The sequence below is a fragment of the Emys orbicularis genome, chromosome 3 (assembly GCF_028017835.1).
Source record: "Emys orbicularis isolate rEmyOrb1 chromosome 3, rEmyOrb1.hap1, whole genome shotgun sequence".
Classification (NCBI taxonomy): Eukaryota; Metazoa; Chordata; order Testudines; family Emydidae; genus Emys; species Emys orbicularis.
In genome coordinates this window covers 186,039,163-186,065,021 of record NC_088685.1, presented here as the reverse complement: position 1 = coordinate 186,065,021, position 25,859 = coordinate 186,039,163, and the positions used below count along the sequence as shown (strand labels likewise).

Here is a 25,859-nt window from a genome sequence, read left to right as displayed (position 1 = left end):
CGAGTGGGAAAGCCCCAAGACCAGGTTAAAGCCCCTCTCCAGCCACTACCCATAATTGATGTCCCATTTCAGCGAGTAGCTATGGATATTCTGGGTCCTTTCCCAAAGAAGACACCCAGAGGAAAGCAGTACATACTGACTTTCATGGATTTTGCTACCCGATGGCCGGAAGCAGTACCCTTAAGCAACACCAGGGCTAAAAGTGTGTGCCAGGCATTAGCAGACATTTTTGCCAGGGTAGGGTGGCCCTCCGACATCCTTACAGATTCGGGAACTAATTTCCTGGCAGGGACCATAAAAAACCTGTGGGAAGCTGATGGGGTGAATCACTTGGTTGCCACCCCTTACCACCATCAAACCAATGGCCTGGTGGAGAGGTTTAATGGAACTTTGGGGGCCATGATACGTAAATTCGTAAATGAACACTCCAATGATTGGGACCTAGTGTTGCAGAAGTTGCTTTTTGCCTACAGGGCTGTACCATATCCCAGTTTAGGGTTTTCACCATTTGAACTTGTGTATGGCCGCGAGGTTAAGGGGCCATTACAGTTGGTGAAGCAGCAATGGGAGGGGTTTACGCCTTCTCCAGGAACTAACATTCTAGACTTTGTAAGCAACCTACAAAGCACCCTCTGACACTCTTTAGCCCTTGCTAAAGAAAACCTAAAGGATGCTCAGGAAGAGCAAAAGGCCTGGTATGATAAACATTCCAGAGAACGGTCCTTCAAAGTAGGAGACCAAGTCATGGTCTTAAAGGCGCTCCAGGCCCATAAAATGGAAGCGTCGTGGGAAGGACCATTCACGGTCCAGGAGCGCCTAGGAGCTGTTAACTATCTCATAGCCTCCCCCACCTCCAACATAAAGCCTAAGGTATACCATGTTAATTCTCTTAAGCCCTTTTATTCCAGAGAATTAAACGTTTGCCAGTTTACAGCCCAGGAAACAGATGACACGGAGTGGCCTGAAGGTGTCTATTATGAAGGAAAAAAGGAGGGTGGCGTGGAAGAGGTGAACCTCTCCACGACCCTTGGACGTCTGCAGCGACAGCAGATCAAGGAGCTGTGCACAAGCTTTGCACCAATTTTCTCAGCCACTCCAGGACGGACCGAACGGGCATACCACTCCATTGACACAGGTAATGCTCACCCAATTAGAACCCCACCCTACCGGGAGTCACCTCATGCCCAAACTGCTATACAAAGGGAGATCCAGGACATGCTACAGATGGGTATAATCCGCCCCTCTAACAGTGCATGGGCATCTCCAGTGGTTCTAGTTCCCAAACCAGATGGGGAAATACGCTTTTGCGTGGACTACCGTAAGCTAAATGCTGTAACTCGTCCTGACAACTATCCAATGCCATGCACAGATGAGCTATTGGAGAAATTGGGACATGCCCAATTCATCTCTACTTTAGACTTAACCAAAGGGTACTGGCAAGTACCACTAGATGAACCCGCTAAGGAAAGGTCAGCCTTCGTCACCCAGGCAGGGGTATATGAATTCAATGTACTCCCTTTCGGGTTGCGAAATGCACCCGCCATCTTCCAAAGACTTGTAGATGGTCTCCTTGTGGGATTGGGAGAATCTGCAGTTGCCTACCTCGATGATGTGGCCATTTTTTCTGATTCATGGACAGAACACCTGGAGCACCTGGAAAAAGTCTTCGAGCACATCCGGCAGGCAGGACTAACTGTTAAGGCTAAAAAGTGTCAAATATGCCAAAACAGAGTGACTTACCTGGGGCACCAGGTGGGTCAAGGAACTATAAATCCCCTACAGGCCAAAGTGGATGCTATCCAAAAGTGGCCGGTTCCAAAGTCAAAGAAACAGGTCCAATCCTTCTTAGGCTTGGCCGGATATTATAGGCGATTTGTACCACACTACAGCCAAATCGCCGCCCCGCTGACAGACCTAACCAGAAAGAAACAGCCAAATGCAGTTCAGTGGACTAATGAGTGTCAAAAGGCCTTTCACCAGCTTAAGGCGACGCTCATGTCTGACCCTGTGCTAAGGGCCCCAGACTTTGACCAACCGTTCCTAGTAACCACAGATGTGTCCGAGCGGGGCGTGGGAGCAGTTTTGATGCAGGAAGGACCGGATCAAGAATTCCATCCTGTCGTGTTTCTCAGCAAGAAACTGTCTGAGAGGGAAAGCCACTGGTCAATCAGCGAAAAGGAATGCTACGCCATTGTGTACGCGCTGGAAAAGCTATGCCCATATGTTTGGGGACGGCGTTTCCAACTACAAACAGACCATGCTGCGCTACAGTGGCTTCATACCGCCAAGGGGAATAACAAAAAACTTCTTCGGTGGAGATTAGCTCTCCAAGATTTTGATTTTGAAATACAATACATTTCGGGAGCTTCTAACAAAGTGGCTGATGTACTCTCCCGGGAAAGTTTCCCAGAGTCAACTGGTTAAAAATTGTTCTTGGAATGAAACATATTGTTAGTTTTTATATAATCAGTAGTATGTCTAAAGGTACATGTGTCTTATTAACTCTGTTTTCTCCTAGAGCTCCAGGAAGAAATCACAGCCAGTGTGGAACCGGACGTCCAACACTATCTGTGATTTGGGGTGGCGTGTCATAACTATAAAGGGAAGGGTAACAGCTCTCCTGTGTACAGTACTATAAAATCCCTCCTGGCCAGAGACTCCAAAATCCTTTTACCTGTAAAGGGTTAAGAAGCTCGGGTAACCTGGCTGACACCTGACCCAAAGGACCAATAAGGGGACAAGATACTTTCAAATCTTGCAGGGGGGAAGGCTTTTGTTTGTGCTCTTTGTTTTGGGGGTTGTTCACTCTTGGGACTGAGAGGGACCAGACATCAATCCAGGTTCTCCACATCTTTCTAAACAAGTCTCTCATATTTCAAACTTGTAAGTAAACAGCCAGGCAAGGCGTGTTAGTTTTTATCTTTGTTTTCTCAACTTGTAAATGTACCTTTTACTAGAGTGTTTATCTCTGTTTGCTGTACTTTGAACCTGAGGCTAGAGGAGAATCCTCTGAGCTCTTTAAGTTTGATTACCCTGTAAAGTTATTTTCCATCCTGATTTTACAGAGATGATTTTTACCTTTTTCTTTAATTAAAAGCCTTCTTTTTAAGAACCTGATTGATTTTTCCTTGTTTTTAGATCCAAGGGGGTTGGATCTGTATTCACCAGGAGTTGGTGGGAGGAAGATGGGGGGATGGTTAATTTCTCCTTGTTTTAAGATCCAAGGGGGTTGGAACTGTATTCACCAGGAGTTGGTGAATGTCTCTCAAGGCTACCCAGGGAAGGGAATCAGCTTTGGGATGGTGGCAGATCTAAGCTGGTAGTTAAGCTTAGAAGTTTTCATGCAGGCCCCCACATTTGTACCCTAAAGTTCAAAGTGGGGAAGCAGCCTTGACAAGCTCTCTTCTAAAAAGCATGGGCTGCAGGCCAAAACCAGAGAAACTGCAACACAGAGGCCCAAATCTCATAGGAGCAAAAAGGAAGGAGGCCATCTCCACAGGAGCAGAGGGAGAAAAATAAACTGCCTAAAGGCACAGTAGTAATGGGAGGTGGGACCACTGGGGAGTAAAATAAAATAAAACATAGATTGTAAAGTGACAGAACTAATATTTCCTATAATCTCTTTAAAAGTGGGTAGGCCATTTTAAGCAGTTTCATGTTGCATCTAGAATCATGCTGATAAGAGTGATGATGAATACTAAGTACATTTCCTTATCTCTACCAAAGAAGATAGGGTACACTGAAGGCATCAGGCCTAAATCTAGATTATAAAAATGTCTGTGGAACCATGAAGAAATTACTTATAGTTTGTTGGAAAATCTAAACAAGAATATTCCCCCAAGAAGATCATAGGGGAACATACAGGGCAGGGAATTTCAGTGAAATGAGGTTCAAAAAAAATCAGAAACAAAAGTCAGAAAACCTGAACAGGTGTAGTTGAGAACTTTAGGGACAGGTTAAGAATGAAAACCTGGCTGAGAGAGATGTGGTTAAAATATCCCAGCATTGCTAGAAAATGTGACCACCATAAAACAACATTATGCTGCATTCTGTAAATTTTTTAAGCAGTTGGGAATAGTACATGGTGAAATGGAATCATAGAAAAAGGAAATAATGTTCTTTGGTGAAATGGCCACAATAGACTCAGTGATAGAGCTGTCCATGTCTGGCTGTGTCAGTGCTGAAAATGATGTACCACTTTATCTGCTGCCTCTTTCTACTAAGGAGCAGCTCAAGGAAGATTGCAATCATAGCTCAATAGTTAATTCAGCAAGAAATTCAATAGCTGATCCCATAAATCTTAAAATCTTTAATGACCTCAGCCAAGCAGCCTGGACCAGTTAATCGGAAACCCTCAAAGCATGGAACATGTGGTTAGACACAGCGTGGGAGATGCTGGTCCCACACTGTATTTTTAAAACTCCACCTCATGGGAGAGCTTTCAGAGTGCAGTTGTGGAAAACAGATTAGTGATCTTCTTTTCCACAGACCCAGGCTTCACAGTGCACAGCCATTGCTGAAATGAGTGTTTTAGAACTGCAATTGACAAATTTGATGTCCGACTACATGGCATAGAAGATTTATGAGTCAACAGTGTGCCCTTGAGGCCAAGAAGGCTAATGGCATTTGGGGCTGTATAAGTAGGGGCCTTGCCAGCAGATCGAGGGACGTGATTATTCCCCTCTATTCGACATTGGTGAGGCCTCATCTGGAGTACTGTGTCCAGTTTTGGGCCCCACACTACAAGAAGGATGTGGAAAACTTGGAAAGAGTCCAGCGGAGGGCAACAAAAATTATTTGGGGGCTGGAGCACATGACTTATGATGAGAAGCTGAGGAAACTGGGATTGTTTAGTCTGCAGAAGAGAAGAATGAGGGGGAATGGGTTACCGAGGAAGGTGGAATCTCCTTCCTTAGAGGTTTTTAAGGTCAGGCTTGACAAAGCCCTGGCTGGGATGATTTAGTTGGGATTGGTCCTGCTTTATGCAGGGGGTTGGACTAGATGACCTCCTGAGGTCCCTTCCAACCCTGATATTCTATGATGCTATGATTGTTTATCTGCTCTCTGATCAAGGAACTCAGAAGTTTGAACCAAACTCCCAGGAGAGACTAAGCTAGAAAATGCAGAAAGTGAGAAGAAGAACGGCCAAGAGAAGAAAAGGATTCAGACTAAAGCCAAAAGGAGTCAAGTCAAAATTAAAGTTAAGGAGGAAAAGACCAAGCCTAGAGTCAGCAAAAAGACACAGGAAAAGGTAAATTCAAATTGAAGAAAGAAGCCCACCTGACTATGAGGCAGAATAACCTTCTCAACAGGCTCAGAGATTAAGGTCACTTACACTGTCCTCCAGGTAAAATGTATAAGGAGGCTTCGTTGGGCTTTTCAATAGCAATGTATGTTTGAATCTGAAGCCAAGATTTTCAAAACAGGTACCTAAAATTAGGCTCCTATATATCCATATTTAGGCACCCAAATAAGTGACCTGATACCAAAAGTTCTGAGCCTCCTGCAGATCCCACTGAAGTCACTCATAGTTTGTACTGTACATATTTTATCAATCAGAGTACACAGGCAAGCCCCTTACATTCATTTTGCCCAAACCTTATTTTTTTCTTTTGATTAAGATTTAAGTATACACTCTGCTTGTTTTAGGATAAGCTTTCTGAATCTTTTACCATATAACCCAGCCTCTGACATTATATAGCTTGCAGCTCCAGTATCAATTTTGATTTTAACTTAGTAATCATTTATCAATACTTGATCAGTACCTAGTAATGATAAAGCATCTTCTCTAAGTTGAACAGTATGCAGTTCCTCCACGTCCTTTCACTTTGGTGCTGGCTTTTCCACCTCTTCAGGTTCTACAGTCACATACTTTGTTGTGTGACTAGTGTGAAGGTCTTGCTCTTGCATCATGTTCCCGCCATCCACAGTTCCAGCAGTCTAGTCTCTTACAGGGGCACAAAACGCTTTGGTGCTTCCAAGATGGTATCTGAGGCACAGACTCCTTAATTTTCCTCTGCTGCTACCTTGACTTTAACTGAATGAGTTGAAAACTTCTAAACTATTGCATACTTGGTTTTGTCATTTCAGAAATGTGGCTTATCTCCATAGCCAGAGCTTAATGTTTTTTTCTATGTGCAGCTTGCACAAATGGTCTGTGTCAGTTTTGGCCTTCAGGTACCACAAACATGTTACGCAATGTTTCTTCTAGGAATGGTCCAAAAAGATTTGTCCCTGCCGTTTTATTCAAATTCACCAAGTACTTGGCAAAAGGTTCCTCTCTAAGTGGTTTGGCATGCACAGTTTGCAATTTTTTTCAATAAAGGTTGTTTCTGGAACACAATATTCCCCTAAGACGTCACTTATGTTTTTAACCGCACATAAACACTGTGTGTGTGTGTGTGTGTGTGTGTGTGTGTGTGTGTGTGTGTGTGTGTGTGTGTGTGTGTGTGTGTGTGTGAGAGAGAGAGAGAGAGAGAGAGAGAGATTATACAGATATGTCAGTTATATTAGTTACTTCTCCACAGATGCATTAAAAATGCTGTCTTTCATTTCTTATTTCACTGCTTTACTATTAGCAAGAAAATCATTTTTAAAAGTTCAGTTTATAGTAAGAACTAAAGTTTCATTAAAGCTAAAGACTCTGGCTACACTAGACAAAGCCATACTACTAATTGTTCATTCTGGAAACAGACTGTTCTCTTTGGAGGATCCTATTCTCTGATATTCTTCAGGAAATGAAAAAGGAAATCCTCAGATCTTCTCTCTGGATCCAACCTATCTATTAAAGAATTAAAAACACTTACTTCTGTTTCCTTAATAAATCAGTTAACTTTTATTTAACTCTCTCACACAAAAATCCACACGGATTGATAGAGATCACCACCACAAACTAGCAAGCTCCCAAACAGAGCTCACAGCAAAACTCTAACTAGATCATGAAGTACAAAAATGTAAATAGGAGTTAAACAATTTTTGTCTTTATTTTACCCCAGACAATTCTAGACGGTCAGAACACAGTAACTCACAGACTCCAAACTCATGCAAAACCTTCATTGACTTCAACAGAGCCAAGCTATTACCTCAGATGACACCATATACACACATTTTAGACACAGTAGCAAGTTAATAGCAGGATTCCAGTGTATTACAAAACACACTGTAGACAATAAGCAGAAAACCAGCTGATCTTACATCAGACACAAAGAAAATACCATTTCTCTAGAGGGCTTCGAAAAATTATAGCTCTGCTTTGTGGAATTTTGAATAGTCATAATCTTTGAAGCAGGCACTTGCTGAAACTTCATTTATATATTGAAATATCTAAGGTGGAGTTAGACTAATATCTCAGGTCAGCTGACATCCAAGTGCACCTAGTTTTCAAGTGAAACGAGCGGGGTTTCCTTTCTTTTTTAAAATCTTAATATTATCGAGCACAGTTGCCTCTGTTATTAAAGCATAGAAGAAGAATGATACAATTAGCTCTGGACTTTGGGCACCTGTGCATAATTTAACATACTTCTATTGAAATCCCAAATCTCATTAATGATTAAAGATATATAAAATTCACACTTCTAGATACAATATTTTCCATTAAAATTGTGGTATATTTTAAAAAATTATTATTATTTTATTTGCTTCAGATAGTGCCTGTATTAAGTGCTGTACAAAACACACAAGGAAATATGGTCCTATCCCAAAAACCTTTCAATCTAAAATACACAATGAGACAAAGGGTAGAAAAAAAAAGATATGGTATAGAATCAGAACAATCAGGCTGTGGTCAGGACAAGCAATTGTATATGTCTTCCTAAAAGATTATTAATTTTTTTAATTAAATAATATTAGCAATATAAATTATTTCCAATCATTCCTTATGATTGCTGTACTAACTATAATAAGTACTTTACTAAGCATTCATGCTCAGATCCTCAAATGTATTTAGTGCCTAACTCTAACTGATTATACATAAAATTTCAGTGCGAGTATGGAACCTAAATACCTTTAAGGTTGTGGATTATCAAAGGCACAAAGGACAGTTTAGCATCCAACTCCCATTGACTTTCAATAAGAGTTCACTGCCTAGTTTTCTTTTGTGCCCTTGAAAATCTTTCCCTACTTGTTTGTTCTGTACTTAGAAATTTGAAAGTGCTTCTTAAAGTCTGTTCAGGTTAATGGATTCCTTTAAATTAAAAAGGGATTTAGTCATTGTACACATACAACAGAAAAGTATGTACATATAAAGCTCACTTTCCCCTAACGATCTATTACTGACATAAGAAATAGAACATGGGGTAGGGATAACATTAAGCCTTCAAAGCTACTGCTCTCCACTACTTATGGGAGATTAAAATGTCAGAATGTAAAGTGTTTTCAACTTCTAAATTTTACACCATAAAGCAGATCCATTAAAAACTTTAATTTTGCTACACTAGCTATTATAACATTTCTAACTACCATCATCTGTTTAAAGTTTTAGAGAGTTTTTCAGTTTAATATTGTAGTTTTGTGTGTTTTCCAATATTTAGAATTGTTTATAGTTTCATTGAAATTTTTCATTCTACAACATACTGCTCCCTTCACCTTAAAACTGAAGTGCAATAGTGGAAAGTTGACAAATGGTTAGTATAAAGCCTCTTTGTTCTTTAACTAGTGGTTTGCATACACATTAAAGTAGGAACACAAAACTGAGCACCTCTAAATTCTCCATGTTCTCTTCTGCAGCAGTTAATTCTTTTACATTTTATTTTATTTTGTGTTTTCTCATTTTAAAAAAAGTTAAAATTCAAGCCTATTAGAATTGCAGGAAAGTTTAGAACATTGGGTCAGCATTAGTATTATTTCTGTATTAGCAATTTTATAGTCACACAAAAGCAAAGTACACAAATCCACATTTTGTACACACTCACAATTCTGACTGACTTTAATGAGAATTTTTATTACACAAGGAATGCAAGATCAGGACCAAAGCGTATCATCTAAAACCCACTAAAATCTATGGGAATCCTCCCACTGACTTCAATGGGCTGTGAATCAGACCTAAAGTATTTTAGTAGAAAATATCGTTTTACTGTTGTAATACTGGACAGTATATCACTTTTGAAAATCAAATCTTCATTTTAACTCAAATTTTAATGAATTATACCATCTCTTTATAATTTTAAATTATTTCAAACCATACCATTTTTCTTTTTAATAAACTTATCAAACACAGAATCTACATTAACTATTTTACTCAGACAAAATGAATATTGTTCAGTTATAACCTTTATATAACCAGGTATTAATAAAAATGACTAGTTTTTCCACTTACCCCTTTGTTAGAACTAAAAAGCTTTATATTTTATGACTTTTCATAAACACTTTCTGCAAGAACACACTAAAAAACCCTTTTACCATATCATTAGCAAGTACTATTAAAGTGCAATGTGCCTAAGAAAAAGCTTTTAATCAACTGACACTCATCCCAAGAAAATACAATCTTAGACAAATTTTAGAGGGTTTCCTTTTGTTTCCAAAAGCACACCATTTCTTCTGCATGTAAATAAGATACAATAAAGAATCTTTTGATGATGTTTGTTAAAGTACTTTTTATAATGTAACATAATTTTATTAAGGATACATTAATCTTGTTAACAGATTTTGTTATAATGTTATGCTGTGAGAGAATGAACCATTAGTCAGTATGGAACACGTAATTCCAGTGAGCACCCAGAAGAATTTATAGTAGCCCATCAGAACCTTTGGTGGCCCAAAATTTTTGGTCTGAAATTAATCTGTAATACTATTAGATAAGAAAGATTGTTCCAATGATCATTAGCACTCTTTCGCTAACACATTCGTCTTCATTGCTTTCTCTCTTATTTATCTTTATTTGCATTACAATAGCATCTAGAGGCCCTAACCAACACCTAGGCCCTATTGTGTTGGGCACTTTACAAACACATAGTAAGAGATAGCATCTACACTCAAGAGTTACATAGACTGTACAGACAAAAGAAAAGAAGAAGGGAGTGAATGTTATTATTACCCACATTTTACAGATCTGGAACAAAGGCACAGAGAGACTAAGTGTTCACAGTCACACAAGAAGTCTGTGGCATAGATGGGAACTGAACTCAGATATCCAGAGTCCCCATCCAGTGCCTAAATACAAGCCCATCCTTCCTCTCTTCTGCTTTGCATGTTTTTCTATTGCTTTTTTTCAGGATTTCTTCTACTCATTTGACTCCATGGACTTCTGAAGGTACTAGCCTCTAAATACAACGATGGTCTACAGTAGCCATAGGTGTTGAAACAGGGGGTGCTGCTGCACCCCCTGTCTTGAAGTAGTTTCCATCATATACAGGGTTTACTGTTTGGTTCAATGGCTCTCAATACCCCTCCTATACAAATTGTTCCAGCACCCCTAACAGTAATTTTAAGGCCCAATCCTGCAAAGTATAGGTTAAGCCCTTATATAGTAGCAGCTTCCCTTCACTGAAGGCAGTTGTGTAAAATTAGTTAGGACCATGATTGCAGCCCAACTCATTTTCATGCTGAACCCAATATTTTAGAGGATCACTCTAAGACTTGACTTTGTCATCAGTGAGATTGTGGGGCTAGGCACAATAAGGTTTGACTGTTCTGCCTCCTGCAGAAGTAAGGAGGGAGTATACATCAGGCACATTATCTATATATTTCCTGAACCCTGCATGATCATGATAAATTATAGTGACATTTAATAACTTTTCAGATAGATACTTCTGCTACAAGTTTTTGTGTGTGTGTGGCTGTTTCTTCTGTTCTGTTACTTAAATGAAGTCTCTATTCTGTGCCATACACTGCATAAAACCAGAGAGAAAAATCAAATGACACTTATCTTTACTTCAAATACTTAATTTAAATATGTCTCAATATCATGGTCCCTATTTTCAAAACATTGGCAACAAGCAAGGCAATTCCCAAAAGATTTTTGGCAGCAATCAAAATGTTCAGCACTGGGAGTTCCAGCATTTTTTCCCCTCCAAATTTGGTTCAAGGATGGTGCTGCTTTTTATTGTTCTTATTCACTTCTATTTCTTTTTGGATCTTTGTTTACCTCAGTTTATCTTTTAAAAATGTTCATATGCAAATAGACTTCTTGAAATAAGGCAATTCATTTTCCAGTTCACATAAAGATTATATGCAATCAGTAGAATCTTTCATTTTAAAAGTCCTGAAACAGACTCTATAGGACTTTTTAGAATGATTATTAAAAGGCTATATTGTCTTCAGAAATCAATCTCAGCTATAAAGATAGAAGTTCAAGCAACTTTGTTAAACTTTAAAGAAACACATTGGAAATTAGTTAATCTGGAAATAACAGGGCTACCAGAAGAAGATAATGACTGAATCAATTAAGTAAATTGTTAAAAAATAATTAGCTGTTTATGTGTAAAGTATCATTATTTTACAAACATTGGCGATGCAGTATTAACAATGACAAAAATGATCTTATCACTGTTTATTAACAGAAACCTTATGTAAAGATAATAATTATTTTTATTTGGCTAGGTATTACAAGTAAGTATTACTTCTAACACCGTTCATGACATGTTGTTTCTGGACATTTTATTAAACTGAAAAACAATTCTGTCTTTACTCATTAACAAGCCAAATATTGTATAATAAAGCTATTAATGTTAAAAAAATGTCAAATAAGATTTTGTTTGAGCACGAGTGTACTCTGAGTTCTGAATAAATGGTGGCCAAATATCCAATTATCTATTTTTGGATGTGATGGAAAACAACAAATCAAATGTTTGTTTGCATTCTAGAATTTCATCAGGTTAGTAAATTTGTACCTCACTCCCCATGCAGTATTTTTTTATTTCTGTACGTAGAAGGAAAAAATATTTTATGCAGAGTGCTGCTGGGCTGAGGACATACTTTAAGTGACTCTAAGATCAGGTTGCTTTAACTTAACTCCCTTCACTGGTCAGAAAAAAAAAACAAAAACAAAACAGGTCTCAGAGATATCAAATAGCATTGGAGACAAATGGGATCTGACTATATCCGGTGCTATTTCCTGTCAAATTTAAGGTTTCCTATAGGGAACAGCTCTGCATCTAAAAGACGTTGGCTGTTTTAAGGATCAGTGTAACAAAGAGGTAAAGTAAAAAACATTTCAGCAGTGGTTTTCAAACTTTTTTTCTGGCACCCAGTTGAAAAAAATTGTTGATGCTCCAACCCAACAGAGCTGGGGATGAGAGGTTTGAGGTGTGGGAGGAGCTCAGGGCTGGGGCAGAGGGTTGGGGGGAGGGCTGGGGATGAGGGGTTTGGGGTACAGGAGGGGGCTCCTGGTTTTAGGGAGGCTCGGGGCTGGGACAAGGGATTCGGGTGCGGGAGGGGATCAGGGCTCTGGGCTGGGGTGCAGACTCTGGGGTGTGGCCAGGGATGAGGGGGTTGGGGTGCAGGAAGGGGCTCCAGATTTGGGGGGACTCAGGGCTGGGGCAGGGGATTTGGGTGCGGGAGGGGGTCAGGGCTCTGGGCTGGGGTGCAGGCTCTGGGGTGTGGCCAGGGATGAGGGGGCTGGGGTGCGGGAAGGGGCTCCAGATTTGGGGGGGCTCAGGGCTGGGGCAGGGAATTGGGGTGTGGGCTTACTTTGGGCGGCTCCCAGTCAGTGGTGCAGCGGGGATGCTAAGGCAGGCTTCTTGCCTGTCCTGGCACCGCGGACTGCACTGCGCCCCGAAAGCGGCCAGCAGCAGGTCTGGCTCCTAGGCAGAGGCACGCAAATTTTTTGCAGAGGTGGTGACTAATTGTGTGTTCCTCATTTTCTTGTTGCCTGACTTGAGACCCTGGAGTCTGAGTTCCAGAAGTGCTGAGCACTCATAGCTGAAACTGAAGTCAATGGGAGCTTTGCTTTGAACCTATACAGTGTTATATAATGCTAAATACTCTTAAAAAATAACCAGATCCTTCATGTCTTGAATTGGGCATCCAAAAATAAGCAGATGCTTTTGACTTTAATCTGCCTGTGACTTAGTTCCCCATCGGTTAAACAGAGATAGTACCACCACCTCACCTTACAGGAATGTTTTGAAAATATATTAATTAATATCTGTGTAGCACTCAGATACTATAGTGGAAAGCGCCATAGAAAAGCCCACATGGAAGTGAATAATTCTGACTTCAGAGAAGTGTGTGAATAGTGTGTAGCAAATACATTGTGGGGAAACACAATGAATAGAGGAGAAAACAAAATATTGACTCATTAAATTCATTGCCTCGAAGTGAGCACCATCCATCCTGCACTGAATGAAGCAGGGGCCCTGTAGAAAAAATAGTATGTGACCATGTAATTAAAGATTGTATCACAATACTTACGCACAAGAGGGCTCAATTAAGATTGCACAAGCAACCTTAATTCTGACATGCTTGACTTTGGAACCTCAATTATGTTTTTAAATAGAGGGGGTTTTTTTTGTTATATATAATTAGCTTTGCAACAGTCAGGTTGTTTGTATTTAGAGAAAGAATTTAACTGGCCATATTGGGCTAGGTTTTAAAAACTATACAGCAAATGGATATCTGAAAACAGCAAAAGGAGCATGAAAATCAGTTCAAATGCACTGATGAAAAAAATAGACATGCTTGTTTCAAAGGGCAGGTATTTTAGTACAGCCTAGTACATATTTGCAGAAGGGCGAGGGCGGGGGTTAAAGTACGTGATTCTTTTAGTCATTCTTTTGTAATTTTCAATGGAAAATTGCATTGTCACTTTGTGTTATGCCTGCACAAATACAGGCAAATTAAAGGGTGGAATAAGTAATTATAGATAACATATGTGTGTGAATCAAGGCAGGAAAGCTTCTTGCCATTCATTTTTGAACTACTAACATGTTGCTGTGCATCTGGACGAGAAAGGAAAATCTCCCAACAAGGATCAGAGGGTAATATCACGTAGTAGTGGGCAAGGTTAATCCTATTTGGACTTCCCAATCATTTTTGAGTGCTTTAATAGTTACACAATTGTAACACTGTTCTTTATGACCAGAGGTAGCAGGCACAATTTCATCCAATATCTGTGGGCCTAATTCTGATCTCAGACCCATTTTCAATGATTTAGCTCTATTAACTTCAGGGGTATTAATCCTGATTTACATTGATGGGAGAGAAGTATCAGGCACAGTGATTTCACTCCATTAATTGGCTGGCAAAGGCTGTTGAATATAGCAAACCTTCAAAAGCAAAGAGTTTTAGAACTGTTTTATTAATATTGATAATAATACTTAGCATTTCTAAAGCACTTTTCATCTTCAAAGTGCTTCACAAATATTAACTAATTAATCCTCATAACACCCTGGAGTCCTATTCCTGCATTCCCTGCATAACCCCAAATGTATTTGAAGTCATGACAGTTTAGGGTGTGCAAGAATTGAAGGACTGGGCCTCTGAGAGATAGGTAAGTATTACTGTTTCCAGTTTCCAGGTGGACAAATTGGAGTGCAAAGAGGTTGAGAAATGCTCTGAAATGGGGCCTTTAACTCTGTCCTTAGTCTGCCTTCATATGCTCAGGTGTTGCAAACAATGGTAGGCCTAAATCAAAATCCCAGATCAAAACAACTTCTATCATGGTAAAATCTCAGTACCATATGCAAACTTTGCAGTTTGGCTCCATCTCTAATTGTGACATATAAAGCATCACCTACTGCTTACAGATCTCTTCAGTACTTGGCATATTAGCATGTGTTAAACCCAAAGGGACAAATTCTGCCCTTAGGACAGCTAACACACTGCTATCAGTGCATATCAATCACACACATGGAATTTGGCCCTAAGTCTGAATTTTAATTCTGAATTTCTTTACTTTTGTGCTTTTAAATTAAAGCTATACCTTTATGCTAACCAATTTTAGTGTTTTTTCTTTTGTTTTCATAGAATCAAAGAATATCAGGGTTGAAAGGGACCTCAGGAAGTCATCTAGTCCAACCACCTGCTCAGAGCAGGACTAATCCCCAACTAAATCATCCCAGCCAGGGCTTCGTCAAGCCTGACCTTAAAAACCTCAAAGGAAGGAGATTCCACCACCTGCCTAGGTAACCCATTTCAGTGCTTCACCACCCTCCTAGTGAAAAAGTTTTTCCTAATATCCAACCTAAACCTCTCCCACTGCAACTTGAGGCCATTACTCCTTGTTCTGTCATCTGGTACCACTGAGAACACTCTAGATCAGTGGTTCTTAACCTGGGGTGCACGCACCCCTAGGGGTGCGAGATGCCCTTTCTGGGGGTGCGAGACATGCCAGATTTTTTTAGACATCCCTGATTCATCTGATTATCTCTACACACTTAAATAAAGATTTGCAGGATATAGCTGATAATAAGTACTTAGGACTGATGTATTTGTTTGTAAGATCCCTGAGTTGCAAAGTTTATCCCTATTTTTGTGGAACATACAGTATGCTTGCCTTGCTATATTTTAATTTTTTAAGAATGAAAATATTCAAGGAGATTTCTGCTAAATAAATGTCATTTTTTATAAACACTTAAAACACATAAGACAAAGAGCAAGGCAGAGGTTAAGATGCATCCGAAATTAAGAAGTTATTCTGAAACTTTGGAACTGCTGTATATATCTCCAGTTATATAGTGTAATGTAAAACATTTCCTTAATGGCTGTACATGTACTCTTAACTACAGAGAGACTTTAGAAGAATAATAGGAATCTAGCTTCTATGCTTTTAAGTAAAATGAGGTAAAAATCAACAGGGTAGTGCTTCTCATTATAAATCTCATGCAATGGGCCACAGAGTAAGCACAGGTCTGATTTGAGTTCCAGCATAACATACTTAAGCATTCACAATTCACAATCGATGGTGGGCAACAATGGCCATGTTGCTTCCATTCAATACAAGTCCGTATCAAATTATACCTGTATTATCACCAATATAAAAATCTCACTTCTGGTAAAACACCCGTTTTCCAATAAATTATTGAGTACCTTAAATTTAAAACAAAATTACTCACACAACTTTTCAGTTTATGCAATGGTTTGTAAGCATGTTTTTTAAATAATATTAATGTTTTAAAATACTTGAATCTATGAAAAGACCTTCTCTCTATAGAGTTTCCAGATGAATATTACAACTACAGTCAGAATCAGCAGTTTATTTATTTCACCCCAAACTCCTCTCCTTTTGTGTCCCCAGTTGAATATTATGTTGAGAATCAACAGGTTACTGGGTTTGCCACAATTCTAAACATGAGTCAATGGAACTTCAAATTGACTTTAATGGAAGTTGAGGGCTCTCAGCTCCTTTCAGGATTGCACCCTATCGACTATCTACCAGGACTACTGAATTCACTGCTTACTGGAGTCTAACTCAAAGGCTCAAAGTTCAAGGCATGGCTAAAGTAACATAGGAGAATCACAGTGATCAAAAACACTAGTATCTAAACCTCTCTTTATCGTAAAATGCCAGCTTATCACCTTCTTGCAAGCCAAACTAGATTAGCTGAATATATTTGGTGTAACTCAAGAACGCAAGGATTTCTCTGTGTATGTTTACTACTGATTGATTGATGGCTCTCTCATGGTTAACTGTACAGTACAATAATACATGAATGGGAAGGATCTAGCTAAATAAAAGTTGTTGATAAACAGTAATAGGAGTCAAAAAATTAATAGACACTAAAAGTTATTTTTTTTTAATTCCAACTGTTAATCACTAATAAAGTTTCTGATTCTACATTAGGATCCCCTAGCATGGATCCCTGTGTGGAGACCCACTGAAATCAATGGATCTCTATATGGGTACAGAGTTCCATGCTAGCAGATCCTGTGGCAGTATCAGGGCCAAAGAGAATGAAATTTCACCATACAAAACAAAGGAGCATAGCATAGAGAGTATGTTATAAATGTACCACTGGGAACCTGGGTTCTCCTCTGTGCTCTAACACTGACTATTAGGTCCTCATTGATGCACAGGGCAGGCCTAGAGCACAGTAATTTTGGAGAGGGTGGCAGATGGGGAGTGTAACAGAAGTGAGGAAAACCAGATTGGCCAACTGCTACCTGGCTCTCCCTTGCCTATTAGCTCACATCTAGTATTCCACATATTCCAGCCCACCTAGTGGAAGAGATGCTATGCATAGTAGAGGAGCAACATGCTGGGTGGTGAGTTTAATACAGATAATGGGGATGGGGAGCAACTGCAGAGCAAACTGATGAGAGCTGGCTGTGTGGAATGAAAATGTTGCAGGATGTTAGAGTGAGCTGCAAACCTTTGATTTCACAGAGGGGGTTTAATAATACACCTCTACCCCAATATAACGCGACCCAATATAACACAAATTTGGATATAACGCGGTAAAGCAGTGCTCGGGGGGGGGGGGGGGGGCAGGGCTGCGCACTCCGGCTGATCAAAGCAAGTTCAATATAACGCGGTTTCACCTATAACACGGTAAGATTTTTTGCCTCCCGAGGACAGTGTTATATCGAGGTAGAGGTGTATAAGGTCTAATCCTTCAAAGGCTGAGGATCAGGCAGAAAATCCTCAATGCTCCTGTGAGGTGGATAGTTAGGTATCGTTAGCCTTATCTTACAGATGGGAAAATTAAAACCAAAGAGATGATGCGGCTTGCCCAGTACTATACAATACCAAGGCTGGCTCAAAATCTTGTGCTCCACCCTTCTACACTCATATTAGCTACTGACTTTTTGTGCATGTTGGTTATAATGGATACATCTACGGCCAAGAGAATGGTTCAGACATTAATTTAAACTCACCAAAAAGTACTGCTTTCTAGCCTGACAAAACTGAACTTAAACTTCTGCAAGTTTGAATGCTGCATATTGCTCTGAGATCCCATGAATGGAGCACAGGGAGGGAGTCAGTGGAGAAAGGGTCAAACTTGGTGAGAAAAACCAAAACTATTTTATTCAAGGGGTAATATTAAAACTTAGCTTCCAGTTCAGGGTAATAAATAAAAAAATAACATCTAAATGTTTTAAGGGGGGGGGGGAGATATACTGGATTCTTTCTAGCAGTTTTTTCTTTACTATGGTGGCACTGGCAGTAGCAGAAAATGTATGGGTCTGTCACATTTCTACCATAAACCCCATTTCTGAAAGGATTATAACTCAATCATCTTAATTAGCCCTCAGCTTCAATTTTGCACACAAATTCTCAGTATACCCTTCACAATCCAGTAAAATTAAATTTCATAAATCAGTTTATACAATTTTCGGTTAGAATGTAGCAAAAGAGAGAAAATGCTTTTCTACACCCTGGAATGTTTTATGTGTTCCTAGTAAATAACAGCTCACTTTTTAAAAGACAACATATTCAAAGTTTACAGGGCCCTGATCCAACTGCCATTGTAGTCAGTTCAGATACTCCCATTGATTTCAATGGTTGCTGGATCAGCACCTTTATTTTAAAGTTATTACCAGGCACTTTTGTTATATATACAAAAATAAGCTAACAGACCTGAATGTACCAAATACTAAAGTTAGCCTTTAATGACATCACAACAGCTATTTTTAATCAGCAGTTGTTACATATGTTGACAATTACACTAATTTAATATATAACTGGGGACTTCTGAATAACCAGTCTAATAAAAGCTCCTAGATAAAAGCCAATAGGAGTGAAACTTCTTGTCATATTCTTCAAGAATCTTACTTCTCCATTGGTTTGCAATATGGACTCTCGAGTGAAATATCACATGCACTGGGGATTGGAACAGATGGGAACATCTGCCCCACTATGTAAAAAATATTGATTTTGGGGTACTAAGATTTATGCTGTACAGTAAGGGGTCCATTGAAAGAATTACAATGCCACGATTAGCAATGTGCAACAAGCAACCCTCTTACAAGATGATATAAAACAGCCTGTCAGTTTCTCATAACCAATGACACAATATTTGAATTGCTGAGATGTTACATGAGGAACACACTGAAATCAATATCTTACTATGTAAAGTCCTGGCAAACAAACTAATGCATCAAATTGCATTTACAAAAACATGCAAAATCCTAGCTTAAAATGGTATCATAATAGTTCTATTTTCATACTACTGAGTGTAAAGGATCCACTGCTTTCAATTCTAATTAAAAGGGGTTCTGGGACTATTTTCCTAAATGTTTATTTTGTTAAAATGTTTTTATTGTAATTATAAAAAAGAAACTATTTTAAAATATTAACAAGTTTTGATTTAAAGTAAATTCCTAGCTTCCTATAAAGCTATCCTTAACTCAGTCAGCTGTGGATCTCTGTAGCACATGCTGCACTCATCTCACACGCAGAACACCCTGGTAGCCATTGACAGTGATGGGGATTCCACAGGTGGAACAAGTACAGTTTATGTAACAGAGATGCAAACTGAAGATAAGGGATCTGAAGTGTAGATCCAAGAGGAAAATTTTCCCCGTGGTAAATGTTATGGTTGTATGCTGTGTTTTTCAGAGACCATAATATTACCTAAGAGTTCAAGCAGGATGCAACAAAGGTGGCAATGATTCCCTCCAATGTAAAACTGAAGGCTCTCATAAGACTATGGAACAGCTTTGCTGGCAAACATGCACCTTGCAAGGATTATTAATACCAACATGTTTTTTATATTATGCTCAAAAGTAAGGCATGACAGGAGTGAAATTAGAACATGAGGGTTTTCAAAATAGTAGATTACTTGGAATAGTAGATTACTTTAAAAACAGGCCAATAAGGAGAAACAAATATAAACACAGACTGCAAATATAAACAAAAAAATCCAAAGGTTGGCTAGTTTGAGCCATATGGGCTTGAATCACTGAAAAATCACCTCCACAGATGACAATCCACAGCTGGAATCAACTGCTGAAGATCTAATCATGAGGATGTCCCTTCCTATGAATGGCTACATGATTATTAATTATTCTTTCCCTTAACAGAAGACCAAGAGGACAGTCAAAATTAAAAATGAATATTAAAAGAAAATAAGTTTTAATCCAAAGAATAATTATGTTTGGAACTCACCACATCAGGATATGACTGAGACAAAAGTATTAGCAATATTCAAAAAAAGAATAAGACATATATATGAAGATTACATTAGTAATTAAATAACTAAAAAAGTTTAAGGGCATAAACATTTCCTGAGGTCACCAGGAAATTTCTGCCAATGCAAAGTATTTAGGTGCATTATGTGTTTGTTTTATTTCATCCTTCTTCACTAGCATCTGGGAGTGGCTACTGTCAGAGACAGAATACTGAACTAAATGATACATTGGACTGTTCTAGCTTTGCATATATATTTAAATAAAATTCCTGTTTTGATTGACTAATTCAATATTTTTAAAAGCTTTCTTATTCTAGGTTATGAATTTCCAAAATAAGGAGCAAAATAGGAAGGATGAGATGAAAGTTCTTGAACATAAATTCTCTTTCCTCTGTAGCTGTCCAGGATCCTAATTCACTTTACCAAAAACCAGATATTAAAGACCAGTCTTTCTGATGAATAGTTTTCCCCAATCCCAGAACTAAAATGCACCAATTTTTCTCGATGCAAAACTGCATACTGTTAGTATTGAATAGAGTCCTCTCATAGTTCTCAGAAATGCCTTTGAAAACTGGTATCATCATTATAATATTTTTTACCCTGAGTCATATGCCTCAGATAAAGTTTTTTATCTAATTTTGCACATTGTTCTTTGTGTCAAGCCACTTCAATGAGGTAAAATAAAATTTCCCTTGCCTATATCAGTAGCAAATTATATCCCAAGCTCATATTTTCAGTGTAATGCATAAGAAATGCAATAAAAGCAAAAATTAATGTCATGTACACTTATGGCACTACTGACTCCATGTTTTCATTTTGGAAGCTTTGCAGTATTTGGGGGCATGACGAAGAGCTCCACAATAGTATTTTTTTTATTTGAGTGTAGTGCCATAAATATTACTAATTATGATAAAGCACTATAAGAAAGCTAATCCATATTGAAAATATTAATAAACATGTGGAATAACATGCCACAAAGTTTTTAAAGCTAAAACTGGGGGTTACAGATAATATTGGGCCAACTTTAAAAAGTATGGAGGATTGGGTCCGTTCAGATAAATGTCTGGAAGTTTGAATGCCTTTCTAACCCTTGGGCTCAATACTGTCTATACTCAGGCAAAATGCCTGTCCTTTTGTTCTGACTTGTCCAAAAACTCTTACTGATGGGGGTCTTAAGTCTGTAACCTTGACTCCCATGAGTAATCTTTACTCAAGCAAGTAATTCAATTGAATCCAATGTATCTAATTTTCCTCTCACTTACAAACTGGTGTAACTCAATTGACTTAAATGAAGCTACTCCTGATCTACACCAGCAAGGGCTAGAGAAGTCAAACCCAATGGGAATACTTATTTGACTAAAGATTTCTCACATAAATAAGGCTTTGTGGAATTTGGTACTTATATGGGAGTTTTGCCTCAATAAAGACTAAGAAATGGGATTTTCAAAAGTGCCTAATGCCCAGATCTTCAAAGGTATTTAGGCACTTAACTCCCAATTGACCTATTCAAAGTCAATAGTTTTTTCTTAAAGTTCTTAGACCTCATAAGTACTATTGAAAATCCCATCCTAAGGACTGCAGGGTTGGTATCATTATTGCAATTATCCAGACCTCTCAAATCTGCAAAATAGGGATGGAAATTTTGAAAGAGCTGTTACTATTGTTTTCCTATGGCCTAGAAATATCTCATTGTATTATATAACTCTGGCCTGAGCCAGAATACAAAGGTGCAGAGGTATACAAAATGAAAAATAATGAAAAATAAATTTACTGAACTTTTTTCCTTCTCAGGAAAAAAAATGCAGCTGAACTGGTTTGGTTACAGTTTCAGATAAAAGAGTAAGGCCAAAGGAGGTGAGAAGAGGGTGTACTATCTCTAGTCAAATAAACATGAAAATATAAAACAGAAGTAAAAATATCCATCTAGATCACTCCATTCCAAGTACCAGTTCTGCATTCCTAGAGTACCCCACTGGGAAACTCATATGCACAAGAAATGCCAGCTCTGACCCTTAATAAAGTTATTGGGTAATAGAATAAGTTATTGATATAATTGTCATGATAATAAAGAATGTAAAGATCAATAGCAGGGATTTGATGGCACAATGGTATCACCTTATCCCTCTCCATTTTCTGTGCCATCTAAGTTCTCATAAGAAAAACAAGGTAATTACATAGTAGTTCAAATCTTTGAAAGTGGATACAAACAGCCACTATTTCCTTCCTCAAAAGCTGACAGGTTTGCTTCTGAGTGGTTAATTAACAAATAAAAATGATAAGCCCAGTCCTGTCCCACTGATGTAAATGAGAATTTGGCCCTTTATTTCAATGGAAGCAGGATTTGGTCCTATATAATTATTCAGTACTGAGCACATATGTATTATGCTAAAATTATATTTCTTCTGAGTACCCCTCAACCCCGATATAACGCTGTCCTCGGGAGCCAAAAAAACTTACCACGTTATAGGTGAAACCGTGTTATATCGAACTTGCTTTGATCCATTGGAGTGCGCAGCCCCCCCCCCCCCCCCCCCGGAGCGCTGCTTTACTGCGTTATATCCGAATTTGTGTTATATAGGGTCACGTTATATCGGGGTAGAAGTGTATTTTATAAGGCTTCTTAGAGGTTACAAAACATGTGTAAAATACTAGCCCCTTTGAAGTCAATGGCAGAACTCCCATTGGCCTCAATGGGGCCACGATTTCACCCAAATGGTGGGCTCCAAAATGCTATTTACTACATAGTTTCCTATTATATGTGTTAATCAGACATTTTGCAATATATATTGTTTTTTATTTGTTTCTAATATTAATAGAGTAATATGGTTTGCCTTTAAAAATACCTGCCATTATTTCATTTTACTTCCCTAACTTAAAGAAGAGATTTTTCACTTTCTGTTGATTTTACATGTAATTGTTTTATCTATATTAATATTTCAATAAACTGCTTTGAGGTGTTAAGAGCAATGTGTGCCCAAATAATTTGTTTTTATAGAGTATTCTCATGTATTAATCTTATAACAATCTATAATTGCCATTGTTGCAGTAACCAAACTGTAATACTTGATCATTTTCTGCATGATTTATAACAGGACCTAATTTACAGAAACAAGGAAACCTCAATATTTCATACATGCCTAGTGGTATCTGGTACCACATACAAAAAAAATATGAACATTATTTAGATCAGTATAGAAGATGTTCTCATCCTACAGTGTCTTGAATTATGTGCTAGTGAAGGTACAAGTTTGTTAAACTGTGAAACTATCCTTTATTGTTCTTTCATTGTAATGATATTTACAAATGTAAAAAGACTTGATTTTTTCCCCAAACAAATGGCAGAGCAGAGATAAACAGCTGACAAAGTAAACAGGATGCAGAATGACTGTATGTATAAGTATTGACACTAAGAACAAAAGGTGTTATATAATAAAGATCACCCACAAATAACGCTTTCTTCTTTTCTATGGTAAGTGAAATTTGATAGAAATGATAAAGGCAAATTACTCAGCCATAAATGTCATGCAACTGCTCAATGACCACCTTCATTTGGGATACATAATGCCTATTTTACCTTCTTTTTATGTTTTACATTCAAATTTTGATATGAAGTTTTATTATGTCCTTTAATATATTCTATAATTTTTCATAATTCTCATTCACATACCCCTAAATTCTGTTCTAGATACACACACAAAAATTCTGTGTCATTTTACATAGCTGCAAAGTAGTTGCACATGAACTAGCAAAATTAAGAATAATGTATTGTTAAAAAGCTCTAGATATGTTTGCAAAATAAACATATTCACATTGCTTCAAAATCCCCAATAATAATGGACACTGAAGATGAGTCTCATTTCCTCAGTGATTTATTTGTAGGCGAGAAACCAGGGAACATCTCCTTTTCTTAGCTCTCTTACTGGTTATAAATATTCAATCATTTCCCAGCTGTGGGGTAAATATTTTCCACTTCCCTTGTTACCCTCTGTCTACATGACTGGCATTAGAATTGCTAAACATATTACAATACTATGCCATTCCCCTTGGTGTGAAACTATAAGTCTCTTGTTTAACTTTTCTCATCAATTAAGGAATTTCACAAATAAATCACTGATTTTACTTCAAGCATGTAGTATACCAGTATGGAGAATGAATAAATCCAGGCCTCCCCTACCCCCAACAAAAATTAAACCCAGATAATTTCTCCGCTATACCCACCAAAAATCAAATAAGGTCCCTACCGAAGTATAATTCTACATTACCCACTTTTTAAGAGTAAACTCCGATTGCCCTTTCCCCTTCCCCCCACCATGAATACCCCATATTACTCCCTCTCACACCACAAATAACCCCAGGTCACCATCAACAGGAACAACCCTAGTTTACCATGAAGGAGAACCCCAGATTACACCCTGGCTCAAAAAGAATCCCAGATTACACTTTCCTCTCTCCCAACTTTGGAGAAAATAATCACACCATATTCTGTCACAGAAACACTTGAAGGATGATCGAGGGAGGGTTGAGATATAACAGAGGGGTCAGGGATGAGGTGGGGAGGGGGAAAGTACAGACGAGAGAGAGAGATTCACTCTTACGGAAGAAACACCATGCAGTCTTTATCTGCTACCTTTCCCCTCCATTAAGGGAGTGGTTGGTAGGTCAAGCTAAAGTGAAGTCTTACCTTCACTGCAGTCCTTCCCCCGAAAGCCGGTTTGTGAGCAGTCGCAGACAGCCTGGTCATTGAGCACCGAGCAGATGCCACCGTTGAGGCAAACATCATCCCTGGCGCACAGGCGGCTCTGCTCATCATCCAGCCGCACCTCCTGACTCTCCACAGGTGAGGCCTGCGTATAGTTGACCCTGACATCAGTTATCCAGCCCTTGAAGGGCTCCCGGTCCTTCACCGAGGAAAGCGTCAGTTTCAGGGTTGCTGAGCGCAGCTCGGGCGGGAGCCCACCCAAGAAGAGGCCACTGAAGACAGTCATGTCACGCCGCTTGGACTTCACTTCCACCCACTTTGCCTCGGTCTGGTCAATGAGCAGTGTCGTGTTCTTAAAATGGCGGCGGATGACCACTGTGTGCCAGAGGTTGTCACTGACAGGTGTGTCAGTCAGCAGGGTGGCAGGCTCAGCACAGAAGATAGAGAAGCTGAGCTGAAGCCTCCCCCCTTGGGTCAAGATCAGCTCCAGGAAGTCACAGAACCCCTCATCGTCAAAATAGAGGACCAACCCACTGGAGCTGCGTGTCTTCATATTGAAGCTCATTTCACTCTCACAGCAGGCATTCCACTTGGGAAAGCGGGTCCATTGGCCCTCAGCCCCTGGGAACTCCAGACCACTGCCAAGCTCAGCCCAGCAGCTCAGCAGCAGGGCCAGCCACAGCAGGAGACAGCCCCCACGCTTGAGGAGCACAGCCCCCATGCTTCGTGGGGTTGGGTGGGGGAGAGGGGGGCGTGGAGGGGGGAGAGGTGGTGGGGGGGCTGGAGCAGACAGGGTAAAATCTTTCCAGTCACTTCTCACACTAGACAGTTGACTCACTCTTATTTCCCCTTTACACTGTGGTTAATGTAAATGCCTCCCTAGTATGAGAGGCCCAGGTTGTGAGTGCCCAAGATGCACGTGTAAGCTGGGATCCCCTACAAAGGATGACCCACGTGTTGGGTGGTCAATCTTGGCTGAACTGCAAGAGATCTTCAGCAAAAAAGAAGACACCAATAGGCTTACTCACTTATCAACGTGGTTTCTCAAGAGGTGTCTAGGGATGTATGAGTCAGCAGAAATTTTACCAAAAACCCACATTACCAACTTTGGAGTGGGGGGAAAAATGTCAAAAAACCCTTCTCCAAGTGGATCC

The 25,859-nt window shown here is 39.1% G+C and overlaps 1 protein-coding gene across 24 annotated transcripts in view; it reads right to left on the bottom strand.

Moving 5' to 3' along the window:
• The window catches only part of NRXN1 (neurexin 1), a 1,214,702-nt gene extending 1,189,276 nt beyond the window's left edge, over positions 1-25,426 (bottom strand). For all 24 annotated transcript variants that reach the window (XM_065401764.1, XM_065401747.1, XM_065401749.1 and 21 more), the window contains exon 1: positions 24,688-25,426. In XM_065401764.1, coding sequence (XP_065257836.1) covers positions 24,688-25,426 — 739 coding nt within the window. The remainder of the gene's footprint in view (positions 1-24,687) is intronic.
• Positions 25,427-25,859: the final 433 nt, after the last annotated feature.